At 37.8% G+C, this 20,516-nt stretch overlaps 1 protein-coding gene across 33 annotated transcripts in view; it reads right to left on the reverse strand.

Moving 5' to 3' along the window:
• SLMAP (sarcolemma associated protein) overlaps positions 1-20,516 on the reverse strand; it is a 90,166-nt gene that overhangs the window by 13,998 nt on the left and 55,652 nt on the right. For 14 of the 33 annotated variants that reach the window (XM_071439730.1, XM_071439722.1, XM_071439712.1 and 11 more), the window contains 9 exons: positions 18,694-18,777; positions 18,374-18,433; positions 14,016-14,138; positions 13,358-13,432; positions 11,976-12,296; positions 11,042-11,159; positions 10,558-10,729; positions 9,020-9,154; positions 2,515-4,464 (listed from right to left, as the gene is read on the reverse strand). In XM_071439730.1, coding sequence (XP_071295831.1) covers positions 4,375-4,464; positions 9,020-9,154; positions 10,558-10,729; positions 11,042-11,159; positions 11,976-12,296; positions 13,358-13,432; positions 14,016-14,138; positions 18,374-18,433; positions 18,694-18,777 — 1,178 coding nt within the window. In that variant the 3' untranslated portion in view covers positions 2,515-4,374. Of the gene's footprint in view, positions 1-2,514; positions 4,465-4,553; positions 4,801-5,483; positions 5,574-9,019; positions 9,155-10,557; positions 10,730-11,041; positions 11,160-11,975; positions 12,297-13,357; positions 13,433-14,015; positions 14,139-18,373; positions 18,434-18,693; positions 18,778-18,898; positions 18,922-20,516 lie in introns of those variants that run through there. The other 19 variants (XM_071439723.1, XM_071439713.1, XM_071439706.1 and 16 more) reach the window with 7 other exon arrangements.

The raw sequence follows: 20,516 nt of genomic DNA on the forward strand, positions 1-20,516 counted from the left end.
TCTGCTGCTGCTGCAATCAGACTGCAGTTTTAGGACTATGATATCCAGATTAATGATCAGATGAGTTCCCCTTACCTTTACAAATGTCCCTTCCCATCAAAACCTGTGTTTCAATTGCTGATTTACCTTCTACTGCTGGGGGCCTTTAGTCAGACACTGGTAGCACCCAGCTTTTAAGCAGGAATGGGTGCAGCCCCTCTCTTCCAAGCAGAACTTGGCTCTGGTTGGACAAACCTCTGCTCACTTTCAACAAGTTTGTACAAAGTAAAAACCCAGGAAGGCCAGAAAATAATCCCCTATACTGCAGCTCAATTCCCCACCAGAGAAGAAAGAGGAATTCTGTGTTCATAAACACGTGCAAAGAGGGACTGGGATGAGCAAATCAGCTGGATCTGGGGAATTCAATGCAGCTGTTTGCAGGAAGCAATCACTCTTCAAACAGACCCAGAGGTATATGCAAGAGAGAAGGAAAGAATATGGCTTCTAATTCTGTTTTATGATCAATTGCTATTATTAATAGGAGACTCAAATCGGAGACTCAAAATTTTGAGGCAGTTGCTAATGAAACACTAATGGTGGATGAACAGCCAGAGGGGAGAAAAGGCCCCTGGTGAAACCTGGCCAGCCCCACTTGCAGAGCCAGTGCAAAGGACAGTGGCTTCCCAAAAGCCATAGTGGTGACCTGGTGTTTTAGAGCACTCAGATGCTGCTGGTGGAATGAATTCGGCAGTGGATTTGTCATGGAAAAGATTCAAGCCAAAGAAATGATTCTTGCAAGTGGCAGAACCCTATGGATTAAGGCAGGAGACATTCAAAATCTTACATAAAGCACACAGAAATCTGGAACAGGTAACATACTTCAGAAGACTTGATTAGAAAAATAACTTAGGGATATACCCCAAAAATACATGCACAGGTGATTGATTACCTTTGCTTCAGCTATCAGTTACCTGATACTAATTCTCACTGTTTCATGAGAACTCTTACAATAGATTGTGCAGGCTCACAATTCCCCATTTAGCACCAAAAAAATCCAGACATTCTGCAAAAAGGATGAGGCAAATACTCTGGAAGAACGCATTTAATTCAGCTATAAGGAACAGGAAAATCACACTATATTTTTCACATATTTGTATTTTTAAATAAAAGGCCTGATATTGTAGTCCCCATGGAGGTAAATTCTTTTAGAATTTAAAAAAGGTGCCTCACTTGAGACACCAGGACAAATCTGAAGAAGTGTTCAGATATTCTAAGATTTATACTAAATCTTCCAAATTGAACTAGCAACTGATAAAACAACTCTCTAACTTTGCTACTATGAGGAACCTTTTTGAAACCTCAAACTTCAGTGCAAGCTCAGAGCACTTGTTTTACAAGTGGAGCATCTCACACATGTGAAAAGCTGCTTGATATAGAAACTCCAAGGCTCAGCTAACCAAGCCTAACAAAAGAAAGAACCTAAATATGAATGTAAAAGAGCACACACATTTACCACTGAAAAAAAGCAATAAAAACCCAGAAAGGTTTGTGCAAGGAGTCCTTGCAAAGTAACTCCACTTGGTGTTTTAATATCAAAGCACTGAAGAACAGCACCTTCCCAGTTACCCAACCCTTCTCCAGGGATTCTCACAACAGAAGAGTGAACTGTGCATTTTAGCTCATTCCTCATAATTTTGAACATGCAAATGTCAAGAACTCCTGGAAAAGGCACTGTATTAGGGAACCACAGGTATACTTGTAAGCACAAGCCCCCATGCAATGTGTACTATGCACCTGTGTATAGAATATAAATATGCATACATGCATGTAAGGAAATTAGAAATAATTCTCCTTTAATACAACCATGTTCAGCCTCAAACTGCAGCTCTCTGACGTGCTAAAGGTTTTGGAGAACACAACATTTGTCTTTAATACACGGACAAATTAAGCCCCAGGCAGACCTGCTGTGGTGCAGGCCCCCCAGCTGCCCCCAGGGAACCTGGCACAATCTCTGCTGCCATCGGGGAGGGACCCCCAGCTCTGCAGGCTCCACCTCCTCAGGCTACCAGCAAGGAGGAGGGCAGGGAATCCACTGCAAAAGAAACAGAAGCTGAAACAGGGACAAACAGGGAGTTTGAGATGCTGGAGAGGCGAGGAGGCAGCATCAGGCCCCCTTCCCCCAGCAGGGCTTTCCTCTATTGCCCAGGACCTGCAGGCACTGCTCCTCCCGTCTCACCACCCCTGCCATGGGCACGCCCACCCTGCAGCTCCAACACCTCTTCCTCCTCCATGGCAATATGCTCCCAAGCCTTCCAGGACTCTCTCCTACCTCACTTCCTTCTGAAAACCACAGAGGGATCAGCTAGACCAAAACTTAAACCAGCACAAATGTGAAATAAAAAGTAAAAAAAAAGAGTCTTTTGCTCTTACTGGACATGCTGCAGACATTGTGCCTAGTAACTGTGGCAATATCTAGTGCAAAAGAAACTTAGCATGAATCTCTTGTTTTCAAATGACATTCAACTCAAACATGCATAGGGAGAGTAAAGTTATTTTATTAAATCATGCACATCACGTGTGTTAGTGCAAATAGTTTAATCTGTACTCCAGAAATTCTATTGTATTTTTATATCTTTACAAAATAGATTTAAAACAATTAATTACTTAAAAAAATGTAATTCTGAAGTTAAGCATTTCAGAACAATATTTGCAATAACCTATATACAAGAGGTACTAAGTACCACTGGCATACGAGTGTTCTGTGGTTGGGTGGCTTCCTGCAACTGAAAAGGATGAAAAGGATGAAATGAATGAACTAAATGACAATAGTTATTTTCTACAAGTCACTTGTGGACTATTTTCTCCAACTAATAATCCTCCCATTAGCAAATCCCACGTAACTTAAGATAGAACCTTTAATTACAGGACAATGACCCTTAAAACCTCACAAAGTAAATTATATGCTAAATTTCTATTTAAATATTTAAACTATCTGTCGATTGCCATAACATTCTTTAAAGCCAATTGAATTGCTGAGATTACCTCCCTGTTTTGAAGTTTCCTTTAGCAGAGCCATATTACTTTACTCTACCATTCTTTAACATATTATTTAAGTCTTTAATAAACTTTTTTGACAGAACTGTTGAGCTGAACAAGACAACTACTGTCTACATTTAATTCAGCACTAACTACAGTGATTCCCACCAAAAGTCAGCAAATAGCAATAGTTATAGTACTTAGATAAGGAAAATAAACTTTGTAATGGGGACCACTGCATCATACTTACAGCCATGTGATAAGGAGCCACAAAATTTTACTACCAAATTAAAATCATCGTCACCTGACAATGCTTCATCAGGTATATGATTCCAAGTTCGTAGCATTTTATGTATCTAGATTTTCTCAGCTATCACAGACGTACTGTAGCAGTTCTCTTAATAAAGTTACGTCCACAAAAGCTTATTCTAAAGAGCTTCTCCAGCTCAAGTCAGAAGGTATCAAATGACTGAAAAAATAAACTGATACATGTGATATGTGAGAAGGTATTCATACTTTTAAAGAACGTATCTCTTTAAATATATGAAATTTAATAAATTACATTCAAACTAAAGTTAACATAAGTTGAATCAATGCACTATGTCCATCAAATGACCAAGTACTTGCTCCCAGAAACACCTTAGTTCACTCAAGAACACACACATGCTTACACTCGCACACGCGCACACTAAATACTTGAGGCTGGTCTTCACCATCAGCATCTCTATCTCTTTAAGGCTGGACATGAATTGTGTTTATTCCCAAAATCCATTAATAAAGCAATCCTTATGAAAGAAAAATATGCTTCCTTCGAAAGGCCTAGTAAGAGAAGTTTCCTTAAGTCTTGTTCCCAACAGCTCAGTGACTAACAGCAAGTAAAATGATACACTAGTTTAAAAAAAAATAGATCATACTGAAAGGCACTGAGCACACTGCATCTGTTTCCCAAGTATCTGCAAGGTTACTTGGCTTGGATGTCCAAATCAGTATTTTCCTCTTAAGTCTAGCAATCAAATTCTAAAGTCAGTGTCCACAACCCTAGCCATTATAAATAATTTGGTACCAAGAAGCCTGCTTTAGGCCACCATTATAGTATTCAGAATCCCAACATACTAATTTAAAACTTGCATGAAGTTGTAAGCAAAAATATTGCTCACAGAATGATGAATCACAATTTTATTCCCTCTTTATAGACAGATACATTTTATACAGTTTAAAGCAAATGACCCTACTGCTGTTCTCACGCAGAGCTGTGCTGTATTAAGAGGTAAAAAGGAAGAGAATTAATCTGTTTTCCCTCAGTATATGAATGTTGCCAGCTTCTAAAGGGAGGACGGTGTATGGATTCAACAACAGTTCTCATGGAGAAGCTCTGGTTAGGCCTGGGTACAGCACCACGGCTGTTACAGCAACCAAAGCTGCCATCACAGGCATCCAAGGCCATTGTCTCTGTGTGGAGAGAAAAAAGAAATCAATATCATATTTGTTCTAATTCATACTAATCAGTTTACCTGGTGGTTCCTGCAAGTCCTGAGTACCTGTTGGCAGGCATCACTACAATGTCACCCAGGAGCCCTGCTGCAGGCTAGTCCTGGCCTGGAGCACCACAGCAAACCATGTTCCTCTAGCACAGCAACTCCACAGCTCTTGGTGACTGAGGATGGGCTGGAGGACTCTTGGCAGCTCCGTGTTCCCAGCTTTGTTACTGCACACACCTCAGAGAAATCTGCCACTGAACGTGTCAAGGCTTGAGATGTTTAAAACATGGCTCGTGCCAAGTCAAGGCTAGACAGAGGTTTATGCACATCTTTAACTTTTGACCGTTTAAATCCAGATCTGTGACTTAGTTTGTAGCAGATCCTAACAACACCATTTTTAACAGACTGTCACAACATTGCATGACAACAATGGCATTTTAAGAGGAGGACACACTGAGAGACAAGAGAAAATGCAAGCTGAGAGTTCAGAGTACAAACCAACCACCTATTTCTTGTCTTTTTTTCCCCATCTTTCCATCAGCAATAGTGAGAAAAATTAAAGTGTTTAGAGCCAGAGAGGAATTTCTTAGACCATAGATAGGAACCAAAGCTTGTTGAATTTTATTATTAGAGGCAAACTCTTCATTTTTCATAGTTAATTAGGCAATTAAGTTTTCTTACAAGCCCTAGCATCGCAGCATTGTGCAAAAGGCAGCCCATTTGCTAAAGACAAACTGAGACTGAGTTAGAAGAGGCACGTTCAAGCACCAGTTAGAACAAAATTCATTGTTAGAATTCAGGAAATCACAGAGATGTTAAATGATTAGTGGATTGCTCAGCTCGTCAGTGTCAACAGAATGGCATATTAAATGAAGGGTTTGCTTCAGGTAGAGAAATACCTGTGAGCATTTCACCATGCACTATTTGATACAGAAATGGCACAAACAGGTGAGGGACAAACATACATTGACTGAACAGTAGTGCTTGTACCTTTCGCTACCACAATGGGCCGTAACACCAATACAGGAAAGCCAGGATTAGGCCGATGAATACGGCTGGGACGGGTTGTAATATGGAAGGCTAAAGAAGGGAAGGGATATTAAAAATCACTTTGTGCTATAAATCAAATCAGGTAAAGATGATTTAGAGAGGGGAAAATAAGTCAGTAAGTTTTGTTTTAAGTGAAATGTATTAAAGACATCTAACACATTACAGCATTGTCTAATCTGGTATACAAAGTTAGTACACCATTCTACTCAAATGAACAGGGATGTTTAAAAATAAAGGGAAGTAAGCAGAAAATGTTCCAAGAAACCTCTTGTCACAACTTGGAATTTAGCACTTGAAAACAAAACAAATGTTAAACTGATTTGCCTGTATCTTATTTATAGTTGGTTTTAGTTTTTCTAAGTTAAGAGGAAATCCTATTTGGATTTCTTGAGAGATGGACTGACACCAAATATTGGATTTTTCAGCTATTTCTTCATTCCTTGCTAGTTAGCCTTTTCCATTTTCCATCACCAGCCTCTGGAAAAACAATCTTTTTTCCTCCATTAGTGAATCAATTACAGCTATGTCCACAGGCAAACCCAGTAGTTCAGACATTTCTGTGAGATTGTAACGTGACTGTACAATCCACATCCAGTTACTACAAAGCAGAGAAGCACATTTCTATCAGAGATACCACAAAGCTCAGCATCTCTGCCAGGTCAGCAGCCTTGTGACCAAATGCAATTCTGAAAATTGATCAAATGCTGCAGCTGGGCCAAACCAGCAGCTGGCCAGACTGCAGGGTTCATCCAGCTTAGGGCCTCCACAGAACCATCCACACTTTTTCTCAGCTGTGTTCTACTCAAGGAAACTACTGCACATTCTGGATGGAACAGCCTCTATCTGTGATACGAAAAGTTAAAAGCAAAAATGGACCTAAATGCTTTTTAATCTGTCCTTGGAAGACATCTGCTTTCTCTGTATCCTACTCTATATATTTGTGCACACACAAAGACACACAGAGGTTAAGGTCAAACCATGCCAAATATTTTTAAAACTGTTTGTGCTGAAGCTACCTTGATTTTGTTCAGTCAAATAAATACATGATAAATTCATGCTTAACTTTTCTAAAACATGGTGATTAGTAAGTAAAATCTCATCTTGGGTTGAATTTGTAGGAATCACTAATTCATAGAACCTCCAATATGGTTTAAAGTACAGGAATATTAGAAGGTATTCTAGTCTTGTTCAATTAAATTTTTTTTCAATCAAGGCAAATACTTAACAGAAAAATTATGTGTAACTGTTGAAGACTTTTTCATGCAAGATTATTTTTGTGTCACGGGTGCCACGAATCACAGTGCCACCTTCCCACAGAAAGCCTGTTGGCAGAAATAATCACAGCAGTGTTCAAGAAGTGCCAGAGGTTTAAATCAACCAGAGCAGCTGATGTTTTCAAACCATTCAGATCATTAAATCTGTTGTGTAAAGCGCATCAGGAAGTAACCAGTGGCTACAAGCACGCAGACACAAGTGTACACCACACCGCTAAGCAGTTCAAAAACACAACACTGCCATCTTTTATAAAAGTACAACTTAAATACTAAAACATAATATTTAAATGATATCCCAAATGGAGTACAGAAGCCTTGTCTTTTGTAACATTTGATGATTCACTGAACAATTCTATAGATATATTTTTTTAAGTTATACACATTCTTGGCAAATGAAACCAATGATAAATATCCATCACATTCAATGAGAGCACCTCCACATTATTAGGTTTTCCCCTCACAAGCTTATCAATACATAACAAATCTCCTTATTGTCAAGGAGCATTTAACTGCACGCCTCAATAAAATTGTGCATCTTTTTTTAGAATATGAAGATATGCAAACTCAGACACAGATGAGCTGCAAAAAGGAACAAATCCCACAGTGGGAAGTCACTTTCTGTCCTCAGCAATGAAGTAGCAGATAATGATTCCAGCATAAAGGGGCAATGGTACTTGAAAAATTTGACCTTGGAACTCAGCCCAGTATCCATGATGTCTGAAACAATCCCCAAGATGGATATGTTTTACATTACAGGCTGTGAGTAATGTTTGGTGAGCAGTGAGTTTGCCCTTATATGGAGGATGCTCTTCATCACACCCTGACCTCCACGTTTCAACTGTCACAATTAACTCCTCTTCTGCAAGCAGCTTTTGGCAACTGCTGTGGTTTCTGCTTTCACTTAAATACTCACCTCTAATTCTCCCTAAAATTTCTTTTCAGTTTTTCCACTTTCATCAGGTGCTCCCATTTCCTTCACAGTATTTCAACCTTTACTTTTTCCCCTTTTCCACTGATCATTTTGATTCTGAGATTAATCTTTTTAACAGAGCAGAAAATCTCACATTCACCATTATTTATTCAGTGTGATTTCTTCTATTAATATGGGGTGGAGTTTTAGTGTAGTTGTTTTTGACTTCTGCTTTAAGTAAGTCAAGTAACTCTGAGCACTGCAGAAAAACCCTAAGCAAGAATCAGGTTCCAAGAGAATGATGAAATCATATTCCTGAAAATATGTCTGAAAAAAGTGAGAAAGGCTTTGAATTCTTTAAGTCTTTGACAGCTCCATGATGTTCAAGGTTTATATTCAAGAATTAATTATGGCAAGGATATTCATACAAACTTTAAGCATCCAGCTGACTTAGAGGATAGGACCTGTAAAACTTCCCTTGTAGTAAGAGAAACAATTTGCTAAAGTCTGTTACAGAGCATTCATTATCCTCCTGTTTAGTACTGTGCCTTACAGGAGCTGTTCACCCTGCACTGGCCACAGAGGCAGTACAGGAAGACAAAACCAGCCCCCCCAGGGTAGTAAGGGACCTAAAATAAGGCTATGACCACCTTGTAATGTGTCTGCCACACCCTTAATGTTTGACAGGTTTCAGAATCTCAGTAAAATAAAAAGTTGTCTGTAGCTGGCAACTCAGTTCTAATGATACAACCTCTCAAACTGAAAACCAGAAAGCACTATTTTCATTACTGAATAGAAAGGACAGTTCAGCTGTACTGCTTAAAGCATGAGTCCACCAGAAATAACCATGCTTAAGAAGCATAAGCAAGAGTAAGGTGGGAACATCCATTGTAATCAATACCAATAAAGTGAGAGCAGCTTGAAAAGGTTTACTCAGTTCATCTGGATACAGGTTTGTCAGCTACTGCCCCTATATCATTGTTTGAAATCAGAAAATTTTACTTAGCTCTGGTTCACTGTATTTAAGCCACATGTTTTCAAGAGAGCAGGTATCTAAGGACATACTTAAAACTGTCAAGCAACTGTAAATTTAACTTTCATGTGTAATTGTAACAGTGTAATGATCTGCAAATCTGCACAGGTAGGACTAAAATGGAATTTTGCATAATAGGGTACCCATTTTTTTTTCTCTAGAAGTCCATCCTTTTCTATTTGACTCTTCCATATTCCTTCAATCAACAGAATTGCCAGTGTCATAACCTGACTTCCCCACACATTTGGTACAGACTTACATTGTTTCCTTTTTCTTGTAGCAGCTTCAGGTTTTCTTTACATTGTTTGAGCTCCTCCGTGAGTGACTGGTTTTGTTGTTCAGCCACCTCATACTTGGCCTTCAGCTCTGAGAGCACAGTCTGTGTTCTTTCATACTAAAGACAAAGAGAAAACAATGTGTGGACCCCTGGATACCCAGCACATGCTGACATCTGCTTAGCACACAGCTCCCTTTGCTGTCATCTGCCTAGACTAACTTGCCTTGCATCAGTGCACTCTCTTTTCATAAAAGCAGGGTAGAATTTAGATTTCCTTTTTTTCTAAATCAAAATTTTTTGCCCAGCTTGGCAGAGCTAGGACTACCAAACCCAAGGAAATACAAAGTAAATGCAAAGCTTTAATTAATCTCTCATACCAGTTATTCATTATCATATTGGAAAGGACTGTAAAAGCTACACAGATGAAACAAGAATTAGGGGAACAAGGAGTCCTTCACATTTGAATAGTGGTCTTACATCTAGGCTGCAGTTTACACCCCTCTAATAGGTGCAGAATTCAACACTCTGTATGAAGTAAATCAAACCCTCTTCCACATAGCAAATTCAAACTTAAGAGCAAGGCAGGCATTAAAAAAACATTATGCCACAATCCTCAGTGTGGGTCAAGTGCAAACAGTACTGGGTAAATGGGACATGTTCCTACAGAATGGGTAGCTTTTCCTTTTTCAAACCCACATTCCATTTTTTCCTATTCTAGCAGTCCTCCTGACTGGGTTTAGCAAGGACAGAACCAATGACCTTCAGTACTGGCATTCACCACAAATTTAGAAGATGAGGCATCTTTACAAATACTGATCTGATTACAAAACAGAGATTAAGACAACTGGGATTTTCAGATTCTGAGAATTGTAAGGAATGTGACATGGATGAATTAATCATGGAGCAAACAAAAGGACTGCAAAAGAAACTAAGAGCAGTGACTGGAGAAACATTCAAAATGTTCACAAGAGGAAGTAAGCAAGTGCTGGAGACTATGGCCTTGTCCAGACATAATCTTTAGAGGCCAGGCAGATTAAATACATGCTCAGAATGCTGACTCTTCCTTATGCACTTACAAATCCATTAAGATAAAAGATCTTTGTAAAGAATATGTAGTCCCATTGCCAAATAGAAGAGTTCAAATCTAACTGGGAAGATTAGACTGTGAAAATTAACTTTGACTCATAACAGCTAAAGAAACTCTGGACCATGATGTTCATGAAGACTCTGAATAATGTTTTACCTGTCTGAACATTTTAAAAGTAAATTCACTACAGTAATGCATGGAAGTAAAGTTTAGGAAGTTCTCAAAGAACACATTTATTAACCTGAAGTCTTCCCTTTTAGATTTGACTCCCAGTTTATATTTTCATAGCTACCATTTAAACTGCTTGCAATAAACATTTGAAAAAAAATTATTTACTAGAAAAAGTAAATAATTATAAGTCCCTTTTCTTTTAGCTTAAACAGGTCAGTCATTGAGCATTACATTCTTGCAAAATGGAAATAATTCATGCTACCTCTTTCTGAAAATCTTTTGCTTGACTTTCAGCTTCACTGAGTTGAGTTTTCAGACTGGCTGCATCCCGTTGATGTTTTTCTCTCAATGATCCCATCTGATTTTCAAGTTCCTTCCGAGACATTTCAAGAACACTTATATCGCTGGTTAGTGCTAAACTCTGTTTCTGAGAGCTGAAAAACAAAATCCAATTGATTCCTTATGCATTTTAAATTTACACAAACTGGCACTTTTCACCCTTGAAAGTTTAACACATTGGTTTTGATGTGTAAATATCAGCTTAGAGCAATCACAGAAATATAGACCATTATTGCCTCCCTAGCAGAGTGCTGACACAAAAGGTTGGCCATGGTCTTGCTTTTAAAGATATCTCCACAGCTTGCTGTGTATAATTAACATTTAGTATCTCTTTTGGGAGGAAAAACCACCATCAGCAAAACTCTTCAGCTGCTGTTGTACCCCCCAGACAAACCTTGTGCCCTTACCTAGAAAGCTCCTTCTCTTGTCGCTGAAGTTCAGATGTAAGTGAAGTATTTTCCTTCCTCAGTTTAACACATTCAGCTTCCAGAGCAATCCACTCTGCCTTCAATTTTTCAAGTTCATCTGCAATGAATAAGTTAATTCAATTAAGTAAAATTATTTCATGACTGCTTCAAGGAACACCAGCTGATAAATGGAGGAAAAGCTGGTAAATCTCAAGTGTATTTGTTTGTAATCATGTCACATGAATTCTCTCATGAGCACCTGTAAAACATTACATTATCTTCTACTGTTATAAGGTTTATGACCCTGACAAGTTACTTTTTTCATTAAAGCTTTTTCTAAGGCACAAAGAAGTAGAAAACAGTCTTTTTATGGGTCAACTCTAATATTTTAGAAACAGTGGTACAAAAGTATACTTGAAGAAAATAATTTCCAAGGCTTGAAAATAGCAAGAGAATCACTAATACCATGCCTCTGTTTCAAGGAATAGAATGTTTAAAGCAATAACTTTTAGTGACACTTTGGTAGAATTAAAAAGTCAGGAGTTCCCCCTTAACAGTCAAACTATAGAGAAGTTACACAAGTCCTCTTGGAAATGTTTTGGCAGTATGAATCCCTCAAACTGTAAAAGTTTTCCATCTTTTCTAAGTGGAATTACACTTGGTCTACTGATGTCAAAGAGTAATTTAGGCATAAGTTACTTTAGGCATAATTGATAATAACTGTTTAATGAAGCATGCAAAATGTCTTTTTTTGTGAGCACCATAAGCCTTGGTGCACACAGATGAATACATACAGGTGTGTGTACACACACACACACAGAGTAAATGACTACAGAGGGACAGAGAAACAGTGATCTGAGTAACTGGCATCCAGCACAGGGAGCAGCAGCATGCTCTGGCAGCCATGCTCTGGGACATCCTTTCCAGCAAGTACCTTTCAGGCGAGAGGCCTCCTCCCTCTGCTGCTCCTCACACTGCTGGCACTTGAGCTGAAACCGGGACTGCAGATTGACAATTTCTTTTTCATAGTCCGAGGCATCGTTCCTCCAGCGGTCAAGCTCCGCTCGCACCATCTGCAGCTCAGCTTGCAAGGCAGAAATATCTGTGTCTCGGTCTGAGGCTGCTTTTTCTGCTACTTTTTGAAGTGACAGAATCTCATTTTGAGCACTGACTAGTTCATTTCGAGTGCTTGAAATTTCATTCTCCTTCTCCTTGCGAAGATTCTCAATTTCTTCTTGTAACCTTCGCAACTGAGCTGGAAAGCAGACATTCATGTCAGTATTTTTTCAAACTCTATTTACAAAAAACTTAAAAACCTTACCTCCCTCTCTCAACACATTGATATTTAACAGGGCTAAAGAAGCCTAATGCAATTGAAAAATATATTTATCCTGTCAGATGCCTTAAAGAGGCAAGTATGTGGGCCATGTAATACAGGGAGTCAGAAGAAAGAAAAACCCTAACCCTAGGCAGTAAATGCAGCCTAGGACTAAGGCTTTTTGCAAGGAAAGAGCAGTGGTCTAAGGCATGTTGTAGCAGTTTTGTGTTCCCATTAGGATGCCTTTTGCAGCTGCAGACTGCCTAGTGCTCTGGGCTTTGTGCTTTTCAAAACCCTAACCCTAGGTGTAACCCTAACCCTAAGTGCCTGAGTAGCTCTTCAAACTAACACTTGCTCTAAGGAAATGACAACATAACAGAGCCTTTTTTGACCTTAAGGCTGGACAGACTGACAGACTCTTACCAACGAGCTCACTCACATGCATGGATGAGAAGTTAATGTGACACAGAACACCTGACTCAGAAGTTGTGTAAATTATGGGTTACATACTGCTGTATCCATTTTGGGCTGAAAAGAGCACAATTGATTATATCAATTTTCAAAAAGGCATGGACAGGGTCTCTGTTGCAGCAACTTTACTGCATGCTCTGATGCTGGATGTGGATCTGGATGAAAAATTCCTTTAAGAGGATCCTATAATGAAGTGAAGAGTCTGATGAGCACAAAACACCTGAAGCTTCTGAGAGCTCTAAAGGCAGCCACAGTAAGAATCCCTGGATCATCTAGAACTGGGAAAGACTAAAGGGAGATGAAGAAGAGGTACCTATTACAGATTACACCTGTTGCAGTTTTTAAGTTACTATTACAACCATAGGAATTTAAAGGAAACATTCCACAACATTCAAAGATATGGTGAAAGAAATCAGATTTAAAACATACACTCAACTAAACATTTTCCTTTCTTAGTGACTATGATGCCACAGAAACAGTCAAAAATATATATAGCTTCCCTAAAGAGTGGGGGAAAAAATTCCTACCTTGCAGAGCATTTATTTGCTTGTTGGATTCTTCAACTTGCACTCGATATGCTTTTCTCTCTTCTTCCAAGAGAGCTACAAATAAAAGTGAAAATGTGCCCAAGAGTTTTTGTTAGTAACATGAATTTCACTTGTGTAATTAATTTTAGTCACAATCTCTCCTTCAGTGAAAAGATTAAGCAAACATATTACTTCAGAATGTTATCAAAGGTAGTAAAACTGTGTAAGTAGTTTAATAAAAGTTAATACTAAGACATCATTCCATTACTGTGGTAGTATTACAATTAATTTGAAATTGATATAATCTGTTGCCTGATCTGAAAACTCCATGTGTGCTAAATGCAAACTGGTGTGAGAGGAAGGAAAAAAAAAAAGATTGTAAATATAACCCCTAATGCACACTGAACAATATGCAATTAAACTGAACTATACTATTTCCTCTTAAAAACAAGAGAGCTACATAGCTGATGGTATGATCTAACAAAGAGCTACCACTGAAGACATTCAGTTACATCCATTATCTAACTGAAATAAGGATGAAATCTACTGAGTTCAAGGATGTATTCAATACTATGAAAACATGTTGGTTTATCTTGAACTACCTGATATATACAATTTTCACGAATACCCTACAGAACCAAGTTGATCTGGGTCTCACCTTGAAGTTCAAAGCATTTTTGTTTACTTGTCCTAGCTAGCTCTTGGGCTTCAATCAGCTCCTTGTGCAGTTGCTGAATTTCTTGCTTAGCCTCAGTCTCTGATTGTGCACCCTGCAATTCATCTGACAAAAGAACATTTTCTTTGAATCATAAGTTTGTACAACAGCTTCATTTGCACTGCCATGTGCTGATAGGCAACTTTATACTCAAATCTTGAAAAGTTAGTTGAAGTAAACTCAAAATTAGATTAAGCAAATATTAGCAAAAATATTAATGTACTTTTAAAAGTAGTAAAACATATGCAAACCTTAAAGAATTCATTACACATAACATGCAATGGAAAACAAAAATTAACAAGGAAGAATTAGAGAGTTTAAAAAAAAAACTGTATAAATTGGCAAGGACTTCTGTATTGACAAAAACAAGGAACAACAAAAGCTTAAGACAATCCTTGGCTGTGTTTACAACTTGTCTCTTTAAAGGAAGCTGCCCTGAGCCTGTCCCAGTGCACAGGCTCAGGCAAGAGCTGCTATTCCATGATTCACTACTGCCACCCACCCACCACACTGCCAGGCTCAGCCTCTCCCTCTCCCTCTGGGGACCAACAAGGAAAGGAAAAATTTAGGGAAATTTCCTAAAATAAAATTAAGAAAAAGAAGAAAATTCCAACCTCCTTATTTCATTTAGTGGCCTTGGTGAATAGTAAGATAAATATTGCACCTAATTTTTTTTTAAACAGCATCTTAAAATACTAGGTATGTCTTTAATATGATCATAAATCTATGCACATGATTTAAACTCCAAATAAAAACATTTGCTCTTCCCCATAAGTTTTGCATTAGCTAAAACACATATCCAATGCCTCTTGAGCTTATAAGAGAAGACTTGCAGTCACAGAAAATAAAATACTTTTACAGCTGAAGTTTTGGAGGAATTTAAAAGAGGAAAACAGTATTTGTTACCAAGAGCAGTGTCCTCTAATGGGCACACATCTAGAAATTAGATGCAGGAACACTCCAGCCTGCAGGCATCTGCAAAGCCAGCAACAGCATCCAGCAAACTCTCATTTACTAGATTTTCCTTAAGCAGTATCTGTGCACAAACTGATCTTTCAGCAGGGACAAACAGCACTAATAAACTCTGTGGGTAGAGGGCTGAAACTTGATATAAAGCTGGTTTGGTGAGAAAGGTAAAGGAGGAAAACTGGTGAAAGAATTCCAGCTGTGTATCATGAGAGAGGGTGGGAAAAAAAGGGTTGCACAGTTATCTGTCAATAAACATCTGCAACTATGGACCACGTGGATTTAAGATAAAGGCTCAGAAAAAAGTATTATTTTGGTTTGTCTGGACTTTGCATTAATAAGGAAAAAAAATAAAAGAAACTAATTTAGCTCATCATTAAACTTTTGACATTCATATTCAGCAGTATATGTTACCAATAAAACAATTATAGATTTTTTTTCTTGCTCTCTTAATTAAGAAAATTGTTTAGCAAATCATGCTAAAGTCTTCACATTGCATCTCTCTAAGGGGCTGTTTTTCCTGCTCTCACAGTAATGAACTGGTGGGTTTGAGCAGAGCTGAGGACACACATGTGCTTTTAGACTTTTTCAGAACAAAATTATGAGAGCAGAAAGAACAGAGAGGACTACATATTTCATCCAAATACTTTGTTTTATGGTTTATTAGCTCTAAACCCAAGTTTCTCTTTACTGAACATGTTTTGTTCTTAGCTTCTCATGGATAAATATTTAGAGCAATTAGACTTTCAACCCTCTTTAATGAGACTTTTCAGAAGAAATGGATGAGGAAGTTGACAAATTATGCTCAAATCATGCCTGATAAAGAGGCAGTGTCCCAAATCCAACAACAGACACCCTAAATGAACTTTTATGGTGGCAGCATTTTCTAGTCAATGAAAGCACACATCAGAAAAGACAATACTGCTTCAAAAGAGATGAGAGAAAAACTCTTTCCTACATCAACACAAAAGGGGAATTTCCATGTGCCTGACATGCTTCTAAATCAAAAGCCAAGAAATATAAGTACAAGAAAATATTTGCTTTTTTGTCTTACCCAATCTGAAAATTAGGTGTCTTGTAGTTCAATGCAAATATAATTTTGGTGCTAATTCTAGTTTTGAAAAGTACTTCTTCACTAAGTAGGATTGCCCTATTTACAAACAATAAAACTACTAAATATCATTATGCTTAGAATGAGTTCCCTTTAGAAGCAAATTCACATCACAGCTAACTGTCCCCAGAGAAGGCTAAGGAGTTACCATTAATTACAACAAGGGGCCAGAAAGAATTAAATAAAAAAGAAAAGATCAAGTACAGCATTTTTTCTTCCTCATTCATTTTTTCCACCTCATGGAAAATTTTAATCTGTGATCAGTTTGTTTGCCACAATTTAAGAAATGTTCTCAATTAACACCACTTTGTCTCCCACACAAATACAGTGAGGCTTCCCTTAACATTGACTCTAAGGGTAATTTTAAAATTGTTTAAAAACCTTTTTTAAACCATTTTAATTTAATTCTTTTTTATAACAGAGATAATACAGAAGCCCACATAGGCTGTGGTCTTAACTGATCCTTTATCTGTATGTGCCTGGCCTGTGGTAGCCAGTTTATGAGCAGCCTGGGATTTCTTCAAGCCTCACTTCTGGAAGTTCACCTTCAGAATTTTGCAGGATTTCTCAGGTTATTCAGAAGACAATTTTCAGGGTACACTGGTGAAGCCAGACACAACAATTCCAACCCTGAGATTTCCCCCCTTCCCCTCTTTGCCAGATTCTGACTTGGAGAAATTTAAATCAAATCCTGAATGCACTCAAAAATTTTTGATGGAAAATGCTTGGAGGAATCTACAGCAACCAGAAATCTCATAATTTTCCTGTTCCATTAATTTCTTTTGTAAATTTCAATAGAACCTCTGCCTTTTCCAGCGGCTGTTTCTGCATTCCAAACAGCCGCCAGATCAAAAAATGTTCTCACTCTTCCTTAATTATATGGCTGCATAACAAGTCCACTTGAAAACCTTTCAGAGGCAAATCAGATCCTTTTTAGGACAAAGTCAGGCACATGAAGTCTCTGAAAAAAACTCAAACAAAACTGAGGGTTTATAGGCTCTTCATAAAAATTAAAAGGGCAAATGATTCATTGCACAGCTATTTTTTAATGGTTTCGTGAGAGCAAAATAGGAAGGCCCATAAATAGCCTCAAGAGGAAGAGAAAAGTTGCTGCCAACCTCAGTTTTATAACCAAAAATAAGACTATTATAATCACTACAAACAACATTATCAAAGTCTACCTTCTAGCAGAGAAAGTCATACTTGTTATTAGTTGCAGATATTACAGCAAACCTCAAGTGGCACATGCCCGGTATCTCAAACCCTCCTTTCTAAACTGCTCTGCTGAACTGATGTCCACTGGGAAACATCAAACTCAATTTTATACATGTTGCCAAACAGCAAAAGTAATTTGTGCAATTTTTGGAAGCCTTTCTGTCGTAAAATTAGGGAGCGTAAACAATTGCAGAGAAAAGCTCTTCTACAGGTCTCCTACGTTCCATTATGGTTTCCTTTTTTCCTGAGTCACAAAGAACTGTGACATTCTTTTACTTGTGATCTCAATAGGAGCATAATTTTACAGATCTTATCAAGTGTCTAATTGTTAAAGAAGCAAAAAATGATTTTCAACAGGCTAAATGTAATAACTAATTATTATGCCACAGAAATCTTCAGTAATGAATATGTAAATATCAGCTTGCTAATTAAGTATATGCCTTCAATGCATAAAAACCAATAAAAATTTTACATTTATAGAAACGAAGCTCAAAGCTAAGCCCCAGCCATCATTCCAAATACAGTTACAATACAAACTTCCAATCCTGACTGTGTTAAAAAAGAAAATCTAAAATCTTGTTTTGATTAACCCATCAGCTGCAAACTAACAGAAGCATTTCTGACAGTGATGGAAGCTATGCGAGTAAAATTTGACAATGCTTGAAAAATGTCAGTGGTGGAACAATCCCTCCTCTCCCTAGCTATAATCTTAAAGGTGTACTGACTCTAATTCTCAAGTCAAAGTTGTAACATGTAAATTCCTAGAACAGCATTGGTGAGTACAGAGATTACATTTATACACAGATGATTTCTATAGCAACACTCAAAAGTGTGTTTTTATATCACTCAAAGGAGTCATTACTAACATTTAAATTTAACTCTTCCATACTACATGATTAACATCTTTGAATTCCAGAATTCTATTTCAACTTTTTTTTTTATTATTTGATGAAAAAAAGATTACATATACAGATTAAGCATGTGAAATTGAAAAAGTAAATTTGTTTACCTTTTAGAAGAGCTACTTTGACAATAGGTTCATTTAGATCTTGGTCATCCATTTGAGCATCTAAAAAGAAACCCCACACCTTTCAGAGAGCAGGCAGACTGCAGACAGTTCTCATATACACATTCTTTACGTGGAGAGAAGATTTTATGTCCTTCTCAATTTACAAGAGTCAAATTATGAAGCCGCAAAACAGACAACACTGCTCTAAGCTTGTCTCTAACTCTGTATAATATACTCCATTCTTTTAAGAAAATGCTCATAATTACCTACATTTAATTCAAACCAATTAGAGGTTACAGAAATCTCAGTTAAACTCTTACCTGTAGTGTCGTCGCTGCTTTTTTCCTTGCTTGGGCTAAGGGTGTCAGACAAATCGTTGGATTCTTTGACTCGTGCTTGGTTTTCTGCAAGAGACAAGGAAAAGCAACTACAATCAATAAATGCTTTGTTCATAATTTCTCCTGTACACCAAACTACTGCTAAATGTCAAGAGAAAACAACTTGGTTCAAGAAACAGTTAAAAACCTGCTGGGTGCTTATTTCTTTGCAAGCCTGGGCTAAAATGGATTCCACATCCCTGGAATCATTAACCCAGCCTAGCCTCTAATAAGGGATGCAATAGCCTCATGCACAGCTTGAACCTGGGTTAATGCTGTGTTCTTGCCAGCTGGAACTGTGCAAAAGCTGATTCAATCAGCAAACAAATAAGAAAAGAAAACTAGAACAATGCAGATACTGTAGCAAGTCAAAGAAACTGCTGTTAGGAATAAAACTGTGTTTCAATATTTTGGACAAATTACATAATAACAAGTCTTGCACATACTGTACTGTTCAAAAGAAGAGTGGTGTGAAACATTAAAGAATCACAGCAATATAAATTAATACATCAGTTTCTAGAAAGAACTTTCAGTTTAAATTGTATTAAGAGAAACAGTGTTATGTTGTTCTCACAAAAAAATTACCTTCATGAAATATCTGTTCATATATAATTCAGCACTTTATTACATGCAGTTTAGTGAAGGCACACAGTTGATTTTGATGGGTTTTTTTGATTTTGGTTTGGTATTTTTTTGTTGTTGGATTTTTTGGTTTTGGGGTTTTTTTCCCCAGCTCTAGACTTTTAGTAGAGGCCACATATTTTCAAAATTAAGGGGATTTAATTACACCAGTGCATCTTTGTCCCACACAGAATCACCCCTGACTCAAAGTCTAAACATTATACATGACAGAAATGCATTTTTAAAAATATTTCTTAAATAACAATTACTGTTTAGTTCTGATAGATCCATTAAAAAGAGCAGACCATTTCTGGTGTGGGCTAACCCAGCAGGTCTGTCAGCAAGGAACTGTCACCAATATACAGGTGAGGTTATGCAAAATGAAATCTTTCTTGGTTGCCTATTCAGAGCCTTGCTTTGACAGCTCTGCTGCCCACCTGCAGGTTAACAGAGGTTTCCTCTGAGTCTCAAGTTCCAGGCAGAGATATTTTATGAAAAGGGGTCAATACAGCATTCCCAGTGCACAGACATCTCCCATCCATGGAGAAAAGCACAGGGAACACAAATAATTTCACCACATATATAGATAACATGCATGCAACAATGAAGTACCAGGACATGGGACAAAAGGAGCACATCAGTAAATAAATCGTGTTATACAACAGGGTTAGTATATGAAAATAAGTAAAAACCAAGGGAATAATAAGACATCTTTTCAAATAACAAGAGAATACAGAGAATTAACTTCCCCCAGAACAAAAGAAGCGGAAACTGCAGACAATCTGTGCGGCTGCATGAGGAAATCAACACAACAGAACACGGACAGAAAAAAAACAGAAAAAACCCACAAAGTTTTCTTAATCTAAGATGAAAAGTTTTCTATAACTCTGTGCCAGATTAACATCCACTTATACATGAAACAGAAGGCAGCAAGTAGAAACAAAGCAGCTGGTGAAGAGCGAGACTCTTCCCACCCTAACGCAACCGAAATCATCGGAGAAGAGGACGGGGAAAAGCACCTGTACAGTTACAGCACACCAGAGGGTCAGACCTGGCAGGTACTACAAACACAACTCCCATTTTAGCAGACTTCAAAATTCATAATGATTGCTTGTAGTTAAAAACTTAATCTCTGGGGGTGGGTG

This window comes from Agelaius tricolor, unplaced genomic scaffold (genome assembly GCF_023055355.1).
Source record: "Agelaius tricolor isolate 1412-34295 unplaced genomic scaffold, bAgeTri1.0.p SCAF_14, whole genome shotgun sequence".
Lineage (NCBI taxonomy): Eukaryota > Metazoa > Chordata > Aves > Passeriformes > Icteridae > Agelaius > Agelaius tricolor.